The sequence below is a fragment of the Dendroctonus ponderosae genome, unplaced genomic scaffold, assembly GCF_020466585.1.
Source record: "Dendroctonus ponderosae isolate FM_Combo_2020 unplaced genomic scaffold, Dpon_F_20191213v2 Dpon_F_20191213_7, whole genome shotgun sequence".
NCBI lineage: Eukaryota > Metazoa > Arthropoda > Insecta > Coleoptera > Curculionidae > Dendroctonus > Dendroctonus ponderosae.
The window spans coordinates 11,654,016-11,678,240 of record NW_026018916.1 but is presented as its reverse complement, the minus strand read 5'-3'; the positions used below and the strand labels follow the sequence as shown (position 1 = coordinate 11,678,240).

At 34.0% G+C, this 24,225-nt stretch overlaps 2 protein-coding genes across 7 annotated transcripts in view; one reads left to right on the top strand and one right to left on the bottom strand.

Annotated features, from left to right (window-relative positions):
* LOC109543133 overlaps window positions 1-19,941 on the bottom strand; it is a 33,096-nt gene extending 13,155 nt beyond the window's left edge. The window contains exons 1-18 of one of the 4 annotated variants that reach the window (XM_019912680.2): window positions 19,701-19,941; window positions 13,813-13,995; window positions 10,855-10,995; window positions 10,004-10,039; window positions 8,337-8,519; window positions 8,140-8,283; window positions 7,967-8,089; window positions 7,727-7,918; window positions 7,551-7,673; window positions 6,614-6,805; window positions 6,369-6,551; window positions 6,181-6,312; window positions 5,617-6,119; window positions 5,396-5,537; window positions 5,171-5,327; window positions 4,757-4,880; window positions 4,584-4,698; window positions 4,067-4,174 (exon numbers count right to left, since the gene is read on the bottom strand). In XM_019912680.2, the coding sequence (XP_019768239.2) occupies window positions 4,067-4,174; window positions 4,584-4,698; window positions 4,757-4,880; window positions 5,171-5,327; window positions 5,396-5,537; window positions 5,617-6,119; window positions 6,181-6,312; window positions 6,369-6,551; window positions 6,614-6,805; window positions 7,551-7,673; window positions 7,727-7,918; window positions 7,967-8,089; window positions 8,140-8,283; window positions 8,337-8,519; window positions 10,004-10,039; window positions 10,855-10,995; window positions 13,813-13,995; window positions 19,701-19,845 (2,926 nt within the window). In that variant the 5' untranslated portion in view covers window positions 19,846-19,941. The remainder of the gene's footprint in view (window positions 1-4,066; window positions 4,175-4,583; window positions 4,699-4,756; window positions 4,881-5,170; window positions 5,328-5,395; window positions 5,538-5,616; window positions 6,120-6,180; window positions 6,313-6,368; window positions 6,552-6,613; window positions 6,806-7,550; window positions 7,674-7,726; window positions 7,919-7,966; window positions 8,090-8,139; window positions 8,284-8,336; window positions 8,520-10,003; window positions 10,040-10,854; window positions 10,996-13,812; window positions 13,996-19,700) is intronic. The other 3 variants (XM_019912682.2, XM_019912681.2, XM_019912683.2) reach the window with 3 other exon arrangements.
* An 813-nt stretch (window positions 19,942-20,754) lies between these two features.
* Window positions 20,755-24,225, top strand: part of LOC109543126 (ankyrin repeat, SAM and basic leucine zipper domain-containing protein 1) — a 6,889-nt gene continuing 3,418 nt past the window's right edge. For 2 of the 3 annotated variants that reach the window (XM_048668708.1, XM_048668709.1), the window contains exons 1-3: window positions 20,755-21,101; window positions 21,161-21,299; window positions 21,358-21,480. In XM_048668708.1, coding sequence (XP_048524665.1) covers window positions 21,027-21,101; window positions 21,161-21,299; window positions 21,358-21,480 — 337 coding nt within the window. In that variant the 5' untranslated portion in view covers window positions 20,755-21,026. Of the gene's footprint in view, window positions 21,102-21,160; window positions 21,300-21,357; window positions 21,481-24,225 lie in introns of those variants that run through there. The other variant, XM_048668710.1, reaches the window with a different exon arrangement.

The following is a 24,225-nucleotide window of genomic DNA, read 5'->3' as shown; positions in this document are numbered from 1 at the left end:
AGAACTACGCTACTAAAGAGAGATACAGTGCGGATTAAACTCAAAGCTCAAAACAATAGCATCGCATAGAAAATCAGCATTGTGGACACAGCATTCAATATCAGTAGACAGTTGCATGTAGGTCAAAATCAATCGGACGGCTTATATCAATCAACATCGATCCCATTCTCAGGCTGAATTACCATGAAAAATAACGTAGGACAATGATTAGATTGTTACCACCACCATATATATTTACCAGTTCCGAAAAATCCCTTTTTCGGTTTGTTTGGTTTGTCTTTAACCGGAGGTGGCGAACCTTTATCGCGCCCTTTAACGTCATGATTAGCCTTGGATACTTTAGCTAACGGTTTTTGAACCGGTTCTGGTTTTTTTGGTGGTGCAGCCTTAGGATTGGCCGTTTTTGGGACCCCTTTGGGACTGGGTAGTTTCGGTTGAATTTTTGCAACTTTGCTGCTTTTTGCCGGCTTGCTGGGACAGCATTGGAAAGGTTCATAGCTGGAGGCTGAGGGGTATTTTCCTGGTCTGCCTCCCATTCCGATGTAGAAACAGCCATCCCCTGTGAGCAGAACATAATGTCAGAATGTTTTTGTTTTACACGAAATGTTTTGTTGGTAAATGCAAATTCAGAAAACATGCTTTAAGTTGGAAGGGTGAATGAAAGACGTGAGGGTGAATGGTTCCGGACCAGCGTCCGGTTGTGGCCGGGGAGATTTCGAGCTCATTAATAGCCCAGAGGCTAGTGGTGGCATTTTTTCAAAATCCCACCGTGATGGTTAGTAAAAAAATTAATGGGAGTCAGTGAGAGAGAAATATCGAAATGGTCTAGTGGAAAGTAGTTGAAACGCGTCTGACACTATGCCTGCTAGCAGAGCGGCTGTGCTTGGCTTTCTGCCATTATTGTCTTTATCAGGGGTTAATTCCGTGATTGTTTCACCCCCACTACTCCTATGCATAAGCGGCATATTAATGTTTATATTGTGAGTATTTTTTAATTAAATTAAAAACTACATGTTTTTCTATGGGGTTCTTTTGAAGTATCTACGGATGGATCCATTGCGGGGCGGCTGTATTGGAAAATGTGGAAATGGCTGGGCGCTGAATTGCACTTATATGTTAACTGATGGTCAATCACCAAACCATTTCCATCAAACCAATAGGTAATAACCAAATCGTAACCTCAAACATCCGATGCTATCGTCTTCAGCTTCAGCTTCGTCTTTACCTGAAAAGCTCTTAATCAATGCCGAGAAAGTTTGACCTCCGCTTTCATCGTCATCATCGTCGTTTTCGTCGTCGTTATCTCCGGAGTCATCATCACTATCGTTATTGTCGTCATCATCATCACTATCATTACCTAATAAAACGATACAGCACATGCAACCTCTAAGAACCGATAACTCTCAGGAGTGCTCAATTGCTTTGTTACATTTAAATTAAATCACTTGAGCATTCCTAATTTCTTAATATGCTTATTATAGTAACCCTAGTTTTGTCATGCAAAGAACGCACCTCGCATTTCAGCTTTAGTGAAGCTATCAAGCGAATTTTGACTGAGAAATTTCATAAACTAGGAAACAATCCGAATCTAAAGAAATTTTTACGAAAATCGACTATTATGGTTCAGTGGCAATTTCTGAAAAGATAAAAATTCCTTTAGATTTTTAGATATTTCGTCATGGGGTTAAGATGATTCGCAAGTTTATCAAGACCAAAAAAGACAAGAGATATAAACAGGAAATGAATGGTACAAGTTAATTCAAGTTCTTACTTTTCTGCTCAACAAGCCAATCCAATACTTTGTCCTCGTTTTTAAGATTTCCTATAAAACAAAAATGTTACTTTCAATTCCTAACATGCAATGACCCAAATATAAGTCAAGTTAAATCATGTTTATTGACGGTGTCCCATATTAAGCAGGACTCTAATTAATTTTTTCATTGTTGGTCCATTTTAGAGATGTTTTACCACGTGAGTAACTGGGAATTTTTTTTTATTTCAAACTTCCTTGTTAAACTACTTTGTTTAGATACGACAAAATTTGCAGAATTACATTTTAGTTGTACAATTTTTATCGATTCAGGCCTTTCATAGTGAAGTGTTTCTATACGTTCTGTTTTTTATGCAAACCGCTTTCTTAGAAAAAATTGACACAACACTGAAATTTAGTACAAATTGCCGATTTGAGATCCATTTAGAAACAGCAAAACCCCATTTTTAAATTTGTCAGAAGTTAGCCCTCAAAAGTTTTTTAAATCATATCTTTAAAATAGGAAAAAATTGGATGACGAGTGGTGTGGGCTAATTTCACAGGCCAAGATGAAAACTGTTTGTTTGAATAAGCAAACTTAGAAATTAGGTTGTAAAGATATGGGGATTTATTTAGGATTTTATCCTCTAAAATACACTTGTAAATTAGGAAACTATTGAAAATGGCTTGTCGCACCGACTAGTTTGGTAAAGCTGGCTAAAAACGAACTTTTAGCTTTAAAAATTCTGGTCCGCATTAAAGCTGTAAAAGTTTAAAGAATTCATATATCGAATCGTCTGTATCTAAATAATCTAAGAAATTTAGTAGTTCCTGCAACTCTTTCTTATTCGAAAAGCTTACTTTGAAACCTGGTTGTTTTGAGTTCTTTGTTGTTTTGTTTTAACTCAATTTTTACGATAACACGTTGAAATTTGGTACAAACATCGCGTTTGGCAATTTGAGCTCCACTTTTTCGGCTACATTCTTTTATCCGAAGATATTTATTTGGAGGCTGGAGAAAATCGCACAATTTTATGAAAATTCAGACATCTTATAATTGTCCACTTTATAACTTTCTGACGTTCTCAAACTTATTTAGAAAACCAGATGAAATAATTAATTATTTCCTCAAATTTTTGTCCTTGTAAAAGAAATAATAGTTTATCTCCTGACCAGTAATGCAAAAGCTAAAGATCCTGTGTAATTAAACAAAATTGTTAAAATATTATGATTATGAAAGAAATTGCCGAAACACGTAAAATTGCACTACAAAAACCGCTCTATCTATCTGAAACACAGTCGTTTTACGACAGTTTTGGATAGATTGGGCTGATAGCTGTTCTTTATTCATATATCATCATAGAAATCATAAATAAACATACAAATTAGTAAAAAGATTACTAACTTAGTGAAGAGCCAATTTAGAGTACTATTTAATATGGGGCACAGTGAAACTAGAAAAAAAAAACGTTTTGCACTGGACGATTCACGATCGGCGTAAAAAACTTTGGCATCCTGTTCTCCAAGCGAAAATGGATTTTGGATGTTTAAAAATCCAAATAGATTTTAATCGTTCGTGTTATAAGACTGGAAATAATTCTTCTTATAAAGCATATTCGTACTAGTGGAAAATACTGAAATGCAACTTCGAAGAAATATTGAAAAATAATGATAATAAAATACCTTTGTATAAAAAGCGCGTAGTAATAAAAATAATTCTATGCTCAGATTTCAATCAATTGATATTGAATGTCGTTAGAAATAAATGGGTCAATAATACAATTTCCAGCCACTTAAAAGAATGCAATAAAACAATGCAAAGTATAGAATAATATTAACAATAATAGCAGTGAGAACATGAATATCCGAGGAAAATTTGAATGGAGAAATTTTTTAATTTTTCTCATTGACAAAACGGTTGGATTTAGTTAAACGTTATCAAGCTGGTTTCTCCACAATCAGATTTCGGTTCACTGATCTTTTTCAAGTTCTTGCAAAGTTTAATTCTGGATTTATATTAATACTGACGCCTCGACAATTTTTATTCATATTTATAGAGCCACTTCAGATATTCAGGTAGAAAGAATACAAATTGGAATTTATGAATTTTTGGTTTCGAATTTCTTTTTGAAATCCAATCCTGTTGCTTCAATTAGACTCGATAAAATATTTTATGCGACTTCAATCGAAGGCTTTTAAAGCCAATTGCAAATTGAAAACATTTTGAACATGCAGTTATTGGACTGCATGTTGAATCAGATGCCAAAGTATATTTATAAATTGCGCTTTAATCAAGTAAAATAGAGATTTTCTTACCATCGTACATTATGGGCACACCGGTCTCGTAGTATACCAAGGCTGGGAAGCTAAATATTCCAATTTCGGACGCTAGTTTGGCATCTTTGGATTTCACAAATTGAATGCCTAATAGATAAAATGAAAGAAATATATTAAATTGATAAAGTTATTAACTCTGCATGATTGCAACAAATATAGTTATCACAAAGTTGACGAATACGACTGCTACTAAATACAGAAATGAATTATTACGCACTATTTAAGGAAATCAAACTTCTAACAAATTGAAAATATATTATTATTTATAACTAACTGAGATGAAACAGAGTTACTGCACCTTTCTTTAAATTAAAAAGTCAATGTTTTCAGTGTAACAATTTTGACACTAATTGTCGAAATAATTAGTAATATTGTTTTATGTACAATTTAGCCGATATCCAAAAATAATGATACATAGAAGAGCTGATATCTGAAATGTTTGGAAAAAAAGTTAAAAACATAAAAAATATCGAAATGTTTTCCAAAATAAACTCACCATGTCTATCAGTATCATCATCGATTGTTTCTAACTCTTCCAATATCTCATCACACTCATCGCACTTGTCGCTATAGAATAAAACAGCAAGATGTTCAACGTCATTGATAAGCACCTGAAGTCAAAGTATATCCTTATTAATTCGCCTGAATGAAAGAAAATTTGAGATTCACCTGTAAGGTTTTCCTATCAACATTCTCGATAACATCAGGAGCCGCATCCTTCAGATTGAGCACCCATTCAAGTAGAGCCTCCTCGTGCATGAGGTCGCCAGTGTAGATTTCTCTGAAGCGATTGCTGAAAACCATAAGAAATTCTTTGATAAATCAATTATTTTCAAGTAAACTATTGATTTAACTTCAATGAAATACACTTTTGTACTTGAGTGTGCATATGAATATTTCAATACACGAAATACATGGAATTTATATAATAATAGAAGATTTCAACAGACCGCGGAAACTTAAAAAGTTGTATATAGATTTCTTCTTGCAATAGGAACAGGTGAATTAACAAAAGAACTTAATCGAAGACGCAAATGTTACATAAACAAATCAAGCTTGGCTTTAAACAAATAAGCAACTAACCGATAAAATACCACAGATGGAAGTGCAGGCAAGTCGTATTCCTTCTGGATACCGTCGTCTGATATTTTAACGAAATCGATATCCTTATCTTCGCAGTCATCGTCGATATTTTCCAGTTCTTGTAGGATTTTCTGCGATCTTTTGTCGCCTTCTTTATCTGGAAGGGCCAGTGAATTGCCGTTATTTGTGAATCTCTAACCCATTCCCAACACAACAAAAACTTACAGAAATAGACTACTACATATTCGTTTTCCGCCAGGATTTTATCCAGCATTTTGATGTTGACTTCTTCAATGCGGTCGGGAATTTCCAGAGTATTTTCATCGGTTAACCAGGCTAGGACTTCGTCTTCATCTTCTATATCTCCCTGAAAGCGTAGTGATTACTACCAACGATCTAATTCATCAAATTTCTGTCATGCAGGGTGCAAAAAGTGTGTGATTTACCTGATAAACAAGGGGTTCTTTATTTCTAAAGAATACCAGTTTCGGGAAAGTTTTGATGTTGTATTTTTTCGCAAGTACCAGGTCCTCGGTCGTGACAAAGATTATACCATTTTCATCCAGCTCATCATCGATGTTTTCCAGTTCGTCCAGAATGGCGTCGCATTTTTCACCCTCATCGCACTTTCCGCTGAAGTAGACCACCACGTACTCATGCTCATTGATCAGATCTTCCAAGATTTCATCGGTCACTTCTTCAATGGTTGCTGTGTTCTTTTGCTCAATTAGCCATTGTAGGACTTCGTCTTCATTCATCAAATCTCCCTCATAGATGGAAGGGATCTTTTCCTCGAAGTAGATTAAAGTTGGGAGATGGTCAATTCCGAATTCTTTAGCTTCAGCATCGTTGTCGATCCTGACAATTACAATTCCTTCTTTTTCCAAGTCGTCGTCGATGTTTTCCAGTTCATTTAGCACTCTGATGTCCTGCTTATCATCCTTATCGTCTAGAAATAGAGAAAAAGGTTTGAAATTGCAATGGTTGGCAATGAATCAAGAAATGCTTACAAAATAAAACGGCCAGATATTTCTGGGACTCAATAAGGAGATCCATCATTTCATCTGTGATGTCGGGAATTTCACTGTGCTTTTTTTGATGAATTAGCCATCCCAGCAGCTCATCTTCCTTCATTAAATCGCCTGCAAATTTATCATTAATTTCTCAAAGTTGAACTGCTGAACATCTTTTACTCCACCTTCATACAAATGGGGAATTTTCTTCTCAAAGAACACCAAAGTAGGGACGACATCAATGCCGTATTCCTTGGCTTCATCATCATTGTCAATTTTAACAAACACGATGTTATTTTGGTCGCATTCATCGTCAATATTTTCCAGTTCGGTCAGGACTTTTTGCGATTTCTTTTGGTCTTTATCGTCTACATACAAACGTTCTTTGTTAGACAGTTCAGAAGCCAAGTAAATTGCGAGCGTTACTTACAGAACAACACAGCAACGTATTGCTTTTTCGCTAAAAGCATATCAAGCATTTCATCAGTCACGTCTTCGATTTCGTCGTTTTTCACTTGATATTCGAACCATTTCAGAACTTTGTCTTCATCTTCGAGGTTTCCGTCATAGAGCGTGGGGATGCCACCTTCGAAGTAGACTAGCGAGGGGATTTTGTCGATTCCTGGTAGAATGATCTTGATTATTTTAAGTAATTAGATTCATTTGCCGTTTATATAAATGATCATCGAATATTAACAGAAAGATAAAAAGTTAGCAGAAACTCCAATTTTTATCGGAATTTTGAAACACTGGACGAGCTGGCAAAACGCTTTAACTGAGGCAAGACACAGCGAGTAGCTAAACATAAAGCAAATGTTGAAGAAGGATCGCAATCTTAATGAAATTGCAATAGTTAGTTTGAATCTTGTAGATAATATTCGCCTCATGAAAGAAGGATACAGAAGTACCTACTGGTAAATATGGTTGTGGAAAAATAAATTATTCAACGAATAGCTCAAGTGATAAAAACTAAAATTCAAAATAAAAATACATTGGGCGTTTTAAAGTGATTTGCAGGCGAGAACCATCGCTAGGCGTTCTAGAAATACAAACAGGAAAGTTGCTAATTAAACGTTAATAACATATGAAGAAAAAAGTCGTCTACAGAGAACATATTTAACATTAACAGTACAATGGAAATAGAAATCACATACTCATAGACCCTTTCAGAAAAGCATTATACCAAAAACACTTTTTTGAATTTCGAAATAGAGAGAAGATTCGAATATTGCTTCGGTTTTCCCGTACAGTTAAGGTCAATGTGAAACGCAATTTTCGCAAAAAAATACGTTTTTCAAGACAAACAATATGAGGGAACTGTACATTTCACTCTCTGATCTATGATTATTTTACAGTGCAATACTTGCCATATTCTTTAGCTTCATCCTCGTTGTCAATCTTAACAAAAACGATGCCTAGTTTGTCGCATTCATCATCGATATTCTCGAGTTCGTTTAGTACTTTTTGCGATTTTCTGTCGTCGTCGTCGTCTAAATCAAAAGATTGATTACTGTCTTACATTGCTTCATTTTTAAGCACTTACAGAATAAGACTGCCAATGTTTTCCCTTCGGCTATGAGTTTATCAAGCATTTCGTCTGTAACATCTTCGATTTCATCCTTCTCCAGCTGGTCGACTAGCCACTGAAGGAATTCCTCTTCTTCCTCTAGATCTCCATCGTAAACATTCGGTATGCCTTTCTCGAAGTAGACCACAGAAGGCAGTGTGTCCAATCCTAGTCGATGCATTTCAGGTACATGTGGAAGTATATTTTATTACTTACCGTATTCATCGGCAGCTGCAGGATCATCAATTTTGACAAACTGAATTCCATACTTGTCGCAGTCATCATCAATGTGTTCAAGTTCCTCCAGAGCTTGCATTGAGTCTTCGTCTCCATTGTCATCTGTAATTTCCCACATTGTTTATTCATTTAAATTCATGCTTCATACGTACAAAACAAAACTGCGAGATGATCCACACTGTTGATCAGCGTGCCAAGAGTTTTCAAAGTTACGTCTTCAATAACATCATCTTCGTCTCCGGTGCTTTTGTTTTGCACCAACCATTCCAGTACATCCTCCTCCTTAGTTAGATCACCTAAAAAATTGCTCAAATAATACGTTTTAAGTTTGTGGAGTGAAATTAATTACCTGAATAGATAATTGGAATTTGATGCCTGTAGTATACTAAAGCAGGCAAAGGTCCCAGATTGTATTCATCAGCGAGATTCTGATCGTTTATCTTCACAAATCCGATACCCAGTTGGTCAGCTTCGTCATCGATGTTTTCCAGCTCTAGAAGGACTTTGGAGCATTTCTTGCATTCTGGTTTATCTACAATGTTCCATATTGTTATGTATTCATTTGAATATTTGCCTCACTGATTTTAGGAAAATATCGACAAAACTCAGCCTGTAGAAATGAATAAAGCTTAATTTTTTATACTAGGACCTACTGTCGAGTCATTCGAGAAAGTCAATAGAAGTTTTAACATTAAATTTACTAGGGAAATTCAGTTTAAGCTTTAAAAGCATTGATTTTTTTATACAACCCTATAAAGCCTTTTCAAGCTGTTTTATGTTAACTTCATTTAACGTTCTTTTTTCTACCTTAATCGAATTTTTTCGAACACTTTTTTTGCGCATTACTTAAACAAAAACTAGCTGATAATGAACATCTTACCATTAATGAATATACACATATTACTTTACTTTCTCGTTTTTTCGAAATTTTAAATTAGGTTAAAATTGTTCTGTCCGAATTTTTGTTAAAAAATGGAAGTAAAAAACCCGTAAATATGAAGTTTTTCTAAGACTGAAAATATGGAAAAGGAGTTAATAAAGCATTGACTTAAAAAAAGTAGTTTTAAAATTTTCAATCCGGGTACTATTTTTTTCTAGCACTTGACTAAAAGTAAGTTGAGTGAAAATAATCGGTTACATATTTTCTCAGAATTGAGTCATAAATTGTAAAATGTGTTTTATCGCTTGAAAAACAGTTGTTTATAAAAAATGTGCTCTGAGGAAGGTAAAAAGGAAAAACATTAAAGTATATTTGAAATAATTCCTTAGGTTTAAAATATCTTGACCCTCTGTATATTCGCTGTTTCTATTGTCTCGTCCCCCATAGTTTTTAAAATATTATGTGACCTCACCACATCAATTGCTGATAATTCAATATTAGAACAAGTGACTATTCGTCGCAATACGTTTGTTATTGACCTCAAGCGACAAAGTTTGTAGGTACAAAAATTTCGGTTTTGCTTAGCAATAATTATAGGGTTGATTAATTATAACTTGAAGCTAACGATGAGTGAAACACTTGCGAATGTTTATTTATTCAAAGTTAAAAAATCCTGTTAATTCATATATGTTTCAACAAAAATAAGCTGAGAATCTACCCAAAGTATTACATTTTCATTTGATGTTAATGTAAACGATTTTATTTTGTGAAAATCTGTTATTCGATTTTATAAACTATTGCGTCTATAAATGTGTTTGATATCTTGGCACAAAAAGGTACACATATTAAATTACCTAATAGCAAGCATTTGTCTTGGACATGATTGGATGTGTTATCGTTAATAAGACAGAGCAAAGTAAATACAAATGACACACAACCCATTTTTGCAGTGACGAAAATATGCTATAAATTATATTTTCTTTGTTGGAACGCTGCGAAAATTAATCTAGAATGGAAATTTAAACCATGCCTACAGGTAGAGAAGATACGATAGTACAAAACACACCAAAAGATACTGAAACAATTCAAGTGTAAGATTGATGATAATAAAACAACATTGCAAGCGTCGTACTTACTAGATCCTGATTTCTGACATTTATCAGCATCCGGACCTAAATGTAAAATGTTACAACAAAAATATTAGTAAGTATATTAATGACCAAATCAGTATTAGGCAACTAATTTCTGTTTATTGAATTTGCCTTAAATATTAGTTACGTAGCCAGAAGTCCTGTGTTTTTAGAACAACAATTTGTGAATCAAATTGTGTAGATGCTCAATAGTACTGATGTGTAAAAACTGAAAGTTTCAACATGCTATATGTATGATTATTGTATTATTTTTCGATTTAAACCAAGTTAAAAAATTTATTTTTATGAACGTGCACTCTGCCTTCGGTTCTTTAATGCAATCTTTAATTAACGCACAATCATGTTTAGATATTTTTCTTGGTCATTGAAACTTTTAACGAGTATGGATAGCCAGTGCCTAAAAGTGATCAAAATTATGGAAAAATCATATAAAAAAATAAAATATCCAATTTACTAAAAAAGTTAGATTTCGCGGCCATAGCTTGAAAGTGGTGAGTGCAAAAAGTTTGCTACATAACAGGTTATGCATAGATTTTGCGCTATAATTAAACTAAAAGTAATTACGTGCGACTCTGACAATACGGTGAAAAATAATAAGACAGTCAGTCAGAAAGGGCCTTGTTTTATATTTTGCATAAAAGTTTTTATTTTCACATAAAAAGTAACTGCTTTGAGTGAACTTTACTAGGTATAATTGAACTCTAAAAGTGTATTTGCATGTTTGGTGTATACAATAGTGTTTCATACACAAACAATTATCAAAAATTTCTGGTTAATTCACTTGTTGTACGTTATTTAGCGGCGTTACAATTTGGCCTCAGGTAGCGAATACTTACAGAACAAAACCGCCACAAAATCAGTCTCCTGCACGATTTTTTCCAGGATTTTTGCATTGACTTCCTCTATCCGATCCGGCAAATCCATCGCTTCCAGACTGGTGAGGAAGTCAAGCACATTTTCTTCGTCCATCAGGTCCCCTGCAATAGAACAGGTCCAAAATTAGTTGCAATTAGGAATCGTCTGCTCAGTTTTATAATAGCAGAATTTTCGCCAGCTGCTAAAAATTACATAAATAGCATATGGAAAGATTCTAAAAACACCAAACAAGTGGCATTTTCTGAAAGTCTATTTTAATCTCGCCGCAAAATCCGTTATGGTGGATAGTTTAAAAATAGTTTCAAATCTAGAGCTATAAGACGAATGCTATATATTTGGGTTTTGATGACCCACATTTTCTCAATGTTAAACGAATCCGCTCGCATTGCAACCTTTCCTGGAAAAATATTATTAAGTCTTCAGTCAGAGAACAATCATCATCCACTGAATTTTTATATTTTGTAGGAAAACTGCCTTGTCACTTGGCAAATAGATCTTTAAATTATTTATACTGTGGTAGGGTGTAGGATAAAACGCGCTGTATCTGAAATTGTTCTTCAAATAGAGAAGATGAGACGATGGCTCGATTTTGCCAGAACCGTTTGAAACTGAGAGTCATGTTTAAATTTTGCGTTTTGCCTGAAAACTGACCACATTTTCCCAGTGAGGTTTCACTTCAGAATTGCGTTAATGAATTCTCTATCCACGGGTGTAAAAATGAGAGCGCTAGCTCAATTTGATCCTGAGATATAAACAAAAAGGTGGCGTCATGTTTCGGAGCCGATGGATGGCCTTATGTTGTGCTTAAATCTGTAATATTCCATTTTCGTTTTTTGGCTGAAAACTGCCAAATTTATTCACTTTTGTTTCTAGTGGCAAACGGGTTTTTATTTATCTATCTATATCTAAAAATGGCCGGAAAACGACCGCAATTGTCGACATTTTTCTTGAGATATGACCAAAAAGCTGGCAAAAATCCTGCGAAAATTTTCTTGTGGTGAGTTACTGTGACGGTGCGTTGGGTTTTTCATTTCGACAACACTCACAAAAATTATTTGAGTTACCCACGACTTCTCTGAAGCCTACGACTTCTAGAAAAAAAATTCTCCCTGATGTTTCGCAAGTATGAGTGACTTGCTTCCTCAGAGGTGTTTCCCTCGAAGGCTTCCACTAAACTGAGGTATAACTCCAGTTTATATAAGCTTTCGAACGAAATACTTCTGGAGATGCAAGCCACTCATACTTGCGAAACCTTAAGAAGAAATTATTGCCACAACGCCCTAAAAGTCCGAAAAGCTCACCAGTTTCAAGTGCTGACCGCGAAAGCTTAACTTTTTTATTTGCAAATCTTCCATTTTTTTAAAATAATCGATTATATTAATGTGTTGTTTTATGGGAAAATAAACGCAATGAACGAGGTTTTATTGTAAATTTTCAACAAATAACTTTATAATCACTTTTTTGTATAATCACAGGACAATTTTCTTTCAGCAACATTAACCAGGATGAAAACTATTAAACTGGAAAATCAAACAAATTTGTGGAATAATAGAAAGCGAACGGCAACAAGCTGTAAATTTCGCACAATTTAATCAATTTCAATCAACATCAGTTTTTCAATAAAACGTTTTCAAGACATTAAGGAGAAACAAATCAGTCAATTTTTAGGTGCAAAATGAAAGTGAATAAATAAATTTCTAACTTGGGTAATAGACATGCAGATGGGCATATTTCAAACATGTTAAGTTTAAATCTTCAGCTCAAGCGAAATTATTGATTTATTGGCAAAATATCATGTAAATTGTATTAGAAAAACGACGTTATTTATATTTAAAGAGTTTAAATGTTTAAAGTTGACGATGTTTAAAACAATTTTTAATATTTTGGAATAAGCCTCTAGTCGTCGATGAATTTATTTAGCCCTGCATATTACAGTATAAATAATTTAAATTAAAAAAAATACACCTGCATGGTTTCATTTTTTTGTTGAATTCTAATTTATTTAAATTTTGATATATTTCATTTATTTTCAAAAAAATGTTCATTTAAAATGAAATGAAATCAGTCAAGAAAATATCTCAAAAGCAACGAAACTATCTGATCGGCCATAAAGTTTCAACCTTTAGCAATTTTCCTAAATTGTTAGAGATTATACATAAATTTCCACCATACTGAACTAAGCAATGCTTTACCCTCAATTGTAATGCGACTGTTATAAGAACAAAAAAAACGAACAAATGTGATAAGATCACGGACGTGAATTCACATTTCATTGGCTGAGGACTGTTGCTAAGAGCTCTGCTTTAGTGCTTCAAACTGGTGAGTTTCCAGCTTTTAGGTGGTGGTGGAAAATATTTCCCAACTTAATTTCCAAGGAACAAATTCTTTGAAGTTCAAGAGAAAAATTCATTTTCGCTAGAGGCCCGAAACACACAAGTTTCTAGCAATGGCCGCCCGTACCTAACTCTTTGATCTATTTACCCATTTAAGGACTTTTTCACTTTTAAGGTGCAATTTAATCGAAAAAAATTAAAATCTATTAACGAAAGCACAACACGATGGCTCTAACTTTCAACAAATAAATGATGTTACTAATACTGAATGCATGCCATTCAATTCACTAATTACATTTATTGATAAGTCAATTATGGGCCAGAATCAATAAGAAAAAGTTGCGAAATAATGTCAAGTAAAATAATTTGCGAGCGAAATTCATCATCCAGGCAGAACAATTAAAAAGCATTCTAGACGGGCTTTGTGCCAAAGAAAATTTTGATGCACCCGAACATACGGTTTCGTTCAGATCATTTAGCAGGATTGTATTCCTAGGACAATATTTTCCCCGTTTTATGATTCATTAAGAAAAATCAATTCAACGTGTCCAAATGTTTGCCAGTGAAATAGCGATGATGACTTACCATCGTAGATGATCGGCTGTTTGTCCCTGAAATAAGTGAGGGCCGGAAATTTGTTGATGCCATACTGTTTGGCTAATCGTTTGTCGTTAATTTTCACGAAATCCACCCCGAAGGAGTCCGTGTCATCGTCGATCTGCTCTAGTTCTTCTAATACTTTGTCGCATGTCGTACAACTTCTCGTATCTGAAACAGAAGAAACCCATGTTTATTTCCGAGCTCAAAAATCACCAAAACATATTAAAAGATTATTACTCAGATCTTTCACTAATGTATCACGATATAGTCAGAATATTTACAAAGCTCTAAAAATGAAAGATTCCTTATTGAAGACAGGAAAAATGCGAAAGATCTTGGAAAAATTCCAAAAAATTTGCCAACCAACCGATGGGCGCTGTGTTTTTTGCTTACGTATTTAATTTTTTTGTGTGATAAGCCGACTATTTGTGGATATTACGACATTGTCCAGTTGCTCTAGTTCAATGTCCTGGCTCAGATACGTCCGGTTGTGTAAATCCCGAAATATATAAGTATAATCCTAAAAGACCTACAATTGTCACCAACTATTTTTTGGAGGAAATTTGTACTTACTTGTAAGCCAAATTTCATGTAAAAATGCCAGCGTTGCAAAATAAAAAATGTAACGATTCGTTGAAGATATACTGGATTAAGATGTGAAAAATTGTAGAGATCCCCCAAGGAGCATGATCTCCTTTGGGCATGTGTGCATTGCTGAATTCTGAATATCTTCAACTTTTCGTCAAATGTTTTATATGTTGCAATGCTTTTCTTTTTAAGATTATAAATTATCTTATTGTTAAAATAATTACAAGTATTGATGGTTAATTTAAAAAAATTATAATGAATTAAACAAAATAGACACAATTTAAGGTATGGGTATGTGCAGGGTGTCCCAGCCTTTGAGCAAAGTAAGTTTATTATTAAACGGCATTATTTCTACAGGAACTCAACGTGCATATTCTAAAAATATTCACCATTATACAGAGTGCGCCAGAAAAGTTGCAGCGTAGAAAACAACTTTTTTCTAATGGAACACCCTATATTTTATTTTATTTTTTAATTCTTTTCTCAGCGACTTTTTGTTATATTAAATATGGAGGAAAATTGGACATTTTTTTAGTTATTCGGCTTCAACGATGAAATGTCTTATTTTTGCGGTGTTAAGAATGCGAGTATTTCTCCGTCGTCTTTAGACATAAAATTTAGAATTTTGGTAGGAGAAAGGACTAATACTAAATCAATATCCGCTCTGCAAACTATTTGCCTTTTAAACTACAAGGTGATCCTAATATTCGTCCAAATTATATTATTTTTAATCTCAGTTTATTGTTAGAGCTATTTATTTAGGATAAGAAAACTCGCGACTAAACTTCGACAAAAATTTAAAAAAATTCGACGAGAAACTTCTGTATACTCTCTTATACTGTATAAGTAACACTCTCAATACTGTGTGTCATTTAAGAAAAAGTGTCTTTTTAAGCTGGAAAATTCTTCAATTTGGACAATAAGTTTGATCTCCTGTAGTATCAAAGATAAATATCTTTTTAAATATTTTCGATAACTATATTTATTTTAATTGTGCATTTTTACGCAGCTAATTCCAATAATTTGAGCAGAACTTGATTACATGGTTTTGCTAAGATAACAATAAGAGATTTTAAGCCATAAAACATTAACGGGTATTGAGCTAATTTTTACTTTCTGTGTGGGTTGACTCATATATTATCGTAAAGTCTGTTGGAAATGTTGGAATAATCCCAAGCTAGCTACAACCAAGAATCAATTCGCAATGATAGAAAATGTGTTAGTTTAGTGGATGATATAATTCTTGGGTTTGTACAGTAGGTATTTCTACACATGTTTGCGACTTCATTTTATTAATTTGTTATTTTTAAATAAAATTTCAAGACTATTTTGGAATCAATCTGTTTTTGAGTTGGCTGAGTCAAGCCTATTACAGAACCATTTAAAATGTGTTTGAATCGTCGAACTAAAGAAGCTGGATGAGATGACCCAACTGATTAAAAGAGTTTTAGGTATTGAAGGTTTGAATAAATTTTTCCTCGTATATAAAATTTTGCGAAAAATATTTTTATTTAATAAAAATGAGCTAAATGCAAATATTATGACATTAAAAGCATAGCTGTGCTACGGTGCTAGTTATTTTTAAAGACTCAATTATGCTTGGTGGAAATGGGAGCAACCAGATATCTGTTCGTTTATTTTTAAACATTGAAAAATCCAACATTGTTGCCGATATTCCAGCTGGACCTCAGAACTGGACATGTTTATAGTCAACAGGTGAATTTGATCGAAACTAGAAGCTTAATCAGATCGAGCGCCTAAATTAGTTTTTTCTAAACTTATACAATGTTCGTGTCTCGGGGTGATTTTACTGTCGAAAAGTCTATCTGTTTTTTTTTATAAAAAGTAAGCCATGCTTTTTGGTTTTTTTTTATCTTTTATTTGGTTTTAATCAAATAACTGTGTTCCATAGGTTATCTAAATTACTTAAAAATTTCAAATGCTTCAAGGCAACTGCATCGGTTTCAAGCTCGTGTATAGAAGAATATATTCAAATAACGTGTGTACGGTTAAAACATATAAGCAGAAACCCAAAAACATATACGGATTATTTAAAAAATATTTCTGCCAATTCTTGTTTTTTATTAACACATTTGTGTGAGTGTCTCGAGAACGGTTTAAAAGGAAATGTTAAGGGGTATTAATGGAGAATGTTTTCAACAAATCAATTTGTTTTAAAACCAATTGATTTGTAGAAACAAAGAGAATCAATTTGTTTTAAAACGAAAATAATAACACCAAGCACGAGTTAATATATTTTTTTGAAAAGTAATAAAAATGGACTTTCGGAAAATTGTTTTGCAATTTGAAAAATATTTAAAACCAGTAAAATTTATCAGGCGTATAAACGTCATGCCATAAAATTGGTCATAAAGTTAAATATATAAGGTTTCGTTTATAAATAACTATCAACTTTCACTTCATGCTCTTGAATAACAAACAAAATAGATATTTACTTTGGCCCACAACTGGCAACATTATTAGAAACTAACATGCATAATGTTGTTTAGCGTAGAGATTGTCTTAATGTTCCCTGTCCGTGTCTATCAAAGACCAGCTTCGTTAATAATAAGAAAAATATATGAAAAAATGCAATAAAGTTCTTAGGTGTGAAAATGGAAGAATGATTTTTTCATCATTTCAACCAGTGAAAGTTGGAATTATGAAGCTTTTGTCCAACAATATCTGGACCTCATACAGCATTTTTTTGGCTCAGAAGCAAAATTTTCCAGAAAACAATGAGTCAGCATGATAAACAGTGGAAAATGTGAAATAGTTATGGAAAACTATGAAGCGGGACAGATAACTGAAACGAATCTTAACTTTTTATAGTTAGCCAATGTTTTCTTATTTTTTAAGCGGTTGAAAAGAAAACGAACATTAGCATCATCAGAGTTAAAGATTACTAAATTAAAACGAATAACAAAAGTGAAACGGAATGGAAATAAATAATTATGGAAAAAATCGCAGTTTGTAGAAAAGGTTTGAAAAAATCGTTGGGAAATACTTTTTAATCAGGCAGAAGCATTTTGCTTAAATCAATTTTCCGGAAATCAACAAAAGTCTAAATAGAAATTTTCGATATAAGTATGTATAGATGTCGATATTTGACTCTCAGGTGCCCCCAGAACCGGTTTCGAGCCTGTTAGTTCTCATCAACTGGGTTTAGCCTGAACATTATTCTCTCTAAACCTGCACTTTATTTCACACAATGTAAAATACGGCAAAATAAAGTGCTGGTTTCGAAAGTACTATTTCCAAGTTAACCCTCACTCTGCGGTTCTAGGCGTGCCTGAGATCAACACATCTCGAAATTTTATCATACTTATAATTGTATTTTCTCTTAGGAATATTGTTTATTTTTCGAAAATTCATCTAAGCATAACACAATATTTTTTTAAAACTATGTCTGCAAACCTTTCCCTTTTTGAAACAGTTATTTATAGACGTTCCAGTTCCTTTGGAATGAACTTAACCGCTAGCAAAATCTGATTTATTTGCTGAAGATGCTTATTTAAGGAGAAAATTAAAAATCGTCTGAACATTTTTACTGTCCAGTGGCGAGTTATGTGAGTGAAATTACTCGTTCACTTATGGTTCCGCTCATATTTTCATATGCAAAACAAACATGGAGAGAACTAATTCGGCTTCAATTGCATTAAAATATTCTTATGGGAGCGATTTTTTTTATCAATGCTGCATTTGATAATAGCCAGTTTTCTTTAAGGACGGAATATTAAAACAATAATTTGTGTAAATCATAAGCTTTTTCATCCGAATTGTGTTAGATTTCTTATAAACATTTGGCAAGAATTATTATATTCTTTTCCTTCCTGGGTTTCAGTCAAAGTGAGAAATAAAATTTTTATAACGTTTCGGCGAGACAGCAGCGCTATCATCAGATTTATAATTCGTACAAATTCATAATTAAGAAATAATCTATTCTTTTAGGTCCCTGCTGTCTTGAAACCTCAAATTTATTCACAATTCTACTAATCTCTGGCAATACGTGGTCATTATTCCAAAATAGATCGAGTTTTATATTTTTGAGAATTTTTGGCATTCATTCTATAATCCCAGGTTAACAAATTTTTCAGTTAGTGCAACTCCCCCAATCGTTGCAACGCATTCACTTTATTTAAACAAGTACTCAAAATAAAGGTCAAATACTGCGAATTACACACATAAGCGACTAGTTGAATTTTCTTTAAAGCAAATTTTCAAATGTTGGCAACGTGGCATCGGAAAATTCACACGCAACGTGCCTCAAATCCCAGCATTCTCAGTCCTTTGGCAATGAAAACTGATTTCCATTGCATCACACTGCGGGAGGATACACAATACGACAACCAAATGTGGTTATGCGTAACTCACACTAATGTTTGTCATCGTCGACTGTATCAAAAGCCTTTCGCAGATCTGCGAAAACTCGGCCCACTTTCCATCGGTCTTGGCAATTGGTGATAAAATTAATTGGTTTTAGTTGAATAATTGTAATGAATTCACGGCGTTTTAAAGAAAACATGCTGCTGAATAACAATGATTTTTGCATCGCTCTGCATAGAACATTGAGGTGTCGGGGTCCTTTTTTTCATTTTTCCTTAACGGGCTTTTTGTTAAATAGGAATAGGAATGTTGCAAAGAGACGGCGAAACATTCAATTACATAAATTTCAAAATTTTGCTAAGTATATTATGTAATCAAGATTTAAGACATTTGGTTCAAGTTGGGCAAAATGAGAAATTCCGGGAAGCCAGAGTTTAAGCAGCAAGAAGAGTTTATTCTGGAGTTTATCTAAAGCTGTTGTAATATTTGAAAAAATTGCGTATTTTTTATTAATTAACGACCAGATTAAGTTCAGTTGCTAATTGAATTAACCATAATTAATTAAGATAGACAGCAGAAAAGAATACTGCCCCAAACCAATAGATAATAATTTCGACGTGGGGATAAATATTTAAATGTTGAAAAAAATAGAATCGTGTAGGTAGCGTCCACCATATTTAAATACCACCGATGTTCAAGCAGGTGGCGCACCTTGCTCTCCATAAATTTGAATGTTTCGCAGGATTTAGACTGATCGGCTGATTCATAATTGGAAGGTGAAATTGCCATTGAAGCACTTCTCATTTTCAAACACCTCACTGCCACTGAACCACTAGGAAATGTCCTTGCACAATATCACTGATTGCGTCCACCACCCGGAGTCTCGATCTTTGAAAGGCTTTTGATACCGTCCAAACTGAAGAATCCCCAACGGGGCAGGGTAAGTAAGCTGTACTTACACCAGAAGACCGCAACGTATCCCTTTTCTTGGAGCACGCGGTCCAGCTGTTTGGCAGTTACTTCTTCGATGACGGCGGAGTCCTGGTGCTGCGGGGGGCTCCGTTTAGCCGCCACCAGCGCCACTAGGAGCAGCCACCTCAGCATGCTGCAGCCTATCACGACTACGTCGTCCGCTGATGCTGACTGAGTTGGAAAGGACGGCGTCGCGACGCCGGGGACCTCACTAGGCCACGGACGTCGCTACCTTAATCACATCACCGATCACAGGAGTGGATTTAGCTCAGAAAAAAAGGAATTTGAGCAATCCCGCCTACTCATTAAAGAGCCCATTCAGATGAGCTGGGTGCTATGTATAGAACACTTGAAGATGGTTCAATGTTGGTGACGTTCTTCTGGATAGAGTGAAGATTTGCTATGTTCAAAGCTTTCGGTGATCAAGGAAAGGTTGCGGTCCAACATTTTAAATTTAGGTTCCGGTATGGTTGCGGTTTAAAAAATATTTTCCAGTACGGCTCAGATCCGGTTCCGGCTGCAACTTAACTTTTGTTTAAGTGACCGGTAATCTTGTTAATACTTAAGCAAGCACGTATGACTAAGCTTTTCCTTGTTTTTTGTTCCACTTTATAGGATTTTAAAATTATTTCAATTAGCTTTAATTTTTTGTTATTCAGGGGAAAGTTCCAAGAAAAAAATCCTCAGAATCCCAAATATACATTGATTTCAAATATTACATGCGATAAGCTGTACCGAAAAAAAAACAGAAATAAAATACTATTTCGGTTCGGGTTTAGCCCACAGACTGTTAATATAAAATATGTGTTCAGCTTCGGCCCAAAAAAAAAAACGATCCGTTCCCGTTGCCGTTATGCGTCCATATCGCTTCCGACAAACTTTTTAAAATTTGCTTTAATTATTATAAACAATATTTATCTTTAGTAAGCTTAATCTTAGTAATGAACTATAAAAAGTTGTTTTTTCTCATTTAATTACTAGCGGGAACTTTTTCAAATCTTCTAGTTTTAACGATCATTCGCCATTCAGTCCAAAATTTCAGCATGGAGAGACGAAGATTTTATCGACTAACCTTGTAAAAATTCTTTCAAATATTGAAACTGAAATGCAATTGTTCTAAAGAACCAAAAAAGAAAAACTACCGCCTATTAGGCTAATTAATTCATTACAATAACACCCGGTAATTATAAAGAATAACTTTCGATTGGAATTTTGTGTTTCTCATTTACATCAACTGAAATATATTTGGGGGCTCTGCAAAGACCGAAAATTTACAAGTGAATAGTGTTCGGTAGTGCTTAACAAGCGAGGAAATGGCTATGCATCCAGATTGGTCATCAGATAGTGATGATAGTCTTTTTGATGACGATGGGGATATTTATTTTAAGGTAACTGTACAAAAAAATACTGCACTCATTAGTTTTAAAAACTCGGTCCTTTTCCAAAGGAAAAACTTAAACTTATGAGGGCGTCAGATATTCCCCATGAGCTCAGTGAGGAGGAAAAGCTCAAACAGACATTAAATTATCTTTACAATGCGATCTTCTCGGGATGTGTGGAGAAGGTTCAAGAATTAATATCAACAGGTACCAATTATTTATTAAACCCAATTTCTTCAAATACCCTTTCTTTGTGTACTTATAGGGATTAATGTTAATTCTGAGCTGCGAGACAAGTGGACTAGCATTATGCTAGCAGCGAGTTATGCAAATGCAGATATTATCAAGCTTCTTATAGAATCTGGGGCTAATATCAACCAAACTAGAGGTAATGTGTATCTTATTGTTTTGTTCATATTAATACAGAACGGCTTGCGATGAAAAATAAAGGGGCATAGAGAATGGATCAAAATTGTGATCCATTCGTCAGGGACTTTTAATGGACTGAATAAAAGACAAACAGCGCAATTGAGTTCAACCAGTTCAGTCGTTTAAAAAGTCCACAAGGGTGTGGTATAGGGGTTAAAGTTGCGAAACCACAATCGCAAACTTGAAAATGGATTTGGCAGTTTAATAGGTTTTTTTTGTGGAAACACGAACTACAGTTATGTCGTATGCGGTAGATTTGTGCGTAAGTGCGAGTCAGCCCGCGGTTTCCACTAGCAAAGGTTTGTTGTTCACGCTCAGAGGGCTGACGAACTTTACACGATCTTTAAAGGGGCGGTTTAAAAAACTGTCTACTTCGAAGATAATTAATTTCGCAATAAAGCCAGATAGGAAAAATATATTTTAACTTATTTGCATGCCCTATTTTCGATCATTAGTTTCCGACGGTCTTTATATGATATTTTAAAAGAATCCACATAATATGAAAGTCATTAAATAGTTTACTGGGTTTGAACACCCGCTTTCATATACAGTAATAAGCTTCGTGATATACAGGGTCCGTCTTTGGTTGCTTACACTAGAAGTATTCGCAAAACAGAAACTACCAGAGTTCTGAAACTTTCAATACAAGGTAATGATGTTGGGGCTAACTCATCTAAAATATTGTCAAGGCGGTACCACTTCCGGTTATACCGGAAGTAGGTACTTGCTCGCTTCTTTTAAATGGAATACCCTGTATATTATTACATTTTTGAGTTCTCTGAGTACGAAATTTCAACCGTTGTGGAATAATATCCATTTTTCCAAAAAAATTGACAGGTGCAGGCTTGGAAATAATTCGTTGTTCCGCCTATTTGGGTCAATACATTTCAATTTAACTTTAGCTTGTTGTAGCCAAAGGTGCCATGTCTCAATGTGCAAAAAATTAGTTTTGCATCTCTTATAAAAAAGACGTTATGGAAAATTAAACTTGACTCAAAAAAGGCATATTACCCAAAAAATTCAAATAGAAACCCCTATTTTTTTTCTATTCAGATCGATTTAGTGACAAAAATTAAGGCAAGTTTATAAAAAGGTTTATGAGGCTAAACATAACAGTTTCATAGTTATTTTCAATAAACTACCAATTTACTATAATTTTTTATTACATATTTATTATTTCTTCAATTTTTAATTACAATATATGTTCAAAATGTTGTCCGTTAGATGCAAGGCATTGTTGAACACGCCTTGTAACAGCTCCATTTGTAGCTCTTTGAATCTCTTCAGGGGAAAGAGAGTTAAAGGCATTTCGCACCCTTGCATTGCAATCTTCCAATGGTGTAGCATAAATAAGATCTTTAATTCGACCCCAAAGATAAAAATCAATGGGCGTAAGGTCAGGTGACCTAGGTGGCCATTGAAAGGGACCGTTATTGGCAAACCAACGATCTTCAAAAATTTCGGAAAGTTTTATGGAAAAGGCATTGGTGCTGTGAGGGGGCGCACCATCTTGTTGGTACTATGAAATGTCCCGCTCTACATTATTTATTCTGGGTTCAATTCCAGTATTTAAAATTTCAAGATAAATTTTTCCTAGAAGCTAAATACATACATACAGTAATTATAAAATGCATAAGTCAACTATTAACTATTAACCTCTCAAATTTTCGTTGTAAAAATAGACGTGAAAAATTTCGTTATTACGAACAGCACTAAACACATTAAAGTTCCAAATTTCTTGAAAATGAAATTCGCGAATATGATTGCTATTGCCGTTATTCCAGTAATGCAAGTTTCGTCTATTAAACATGCCATTTTTAGTAAATTTAGATTTGTCCGTCCATATAATATTACTCAAAAAATTTGGAATTTCTTGTATTTTTAGTAAAATAGTCTCACAGAAAGGAATGCGTTTCATGAAATCGGCTTCTTTCAAATGTTGAACTAGTTGCAAACAGTATGGTCGAAATTTATGTTTTTTAAGAATCCTCCTGATGGTCGCTGGTGTCAAACCAATCCCAATTTTCGCGTAATATGCACGGAAATAGGCTAAAGTGGTTATCTCATTTGGCTCGTTATCAACAGCAGTTTTTCTTCTGGATGCAGAGTATTTAAATGTGCCAAACTGTTCCAAATTTTGAACCAGACGTCTTACAGTATCCGCTGATGGTCGGAGACGCTCTGGATAGCGTTCGATAAAAGTTCTTACTGTTCGCACTACAATTCTATGACATTCTCCGTGAATTAGTATTAAATTTAAATAATCTTGATTAGGAAATCCAAGTCGACCCATTGCGTCAGATTAACACAACATTATAAATAATTTACTGAAACTGACAACGGCCACTCCTGATGTATGTATGTAATTGTGTTTTTTAGCTCCCCAGATAGCACAAAATATTACATACATATTTAGGAAATATTTATATGTTTGCTAAATATTTCAGATCAAAAACAAATATTTCTTAAATATTATTTTTTAAATATTTGTTTCTAATATTTTTTTAGCATGAAACAAATAAGTTATTAATAATTTTCTTATTACATAATACTTTTTGTACCTATATATAACAACCTTAACACCCAAAAAGTTACTAATATATTATTTTAATAAATGTGAACAAACTTTAGAACATATTATCTGAATTTTCATTGATCAATGAATAGCAAATATTTCAGAGCAAAAGGAAATATTTTTTAAATA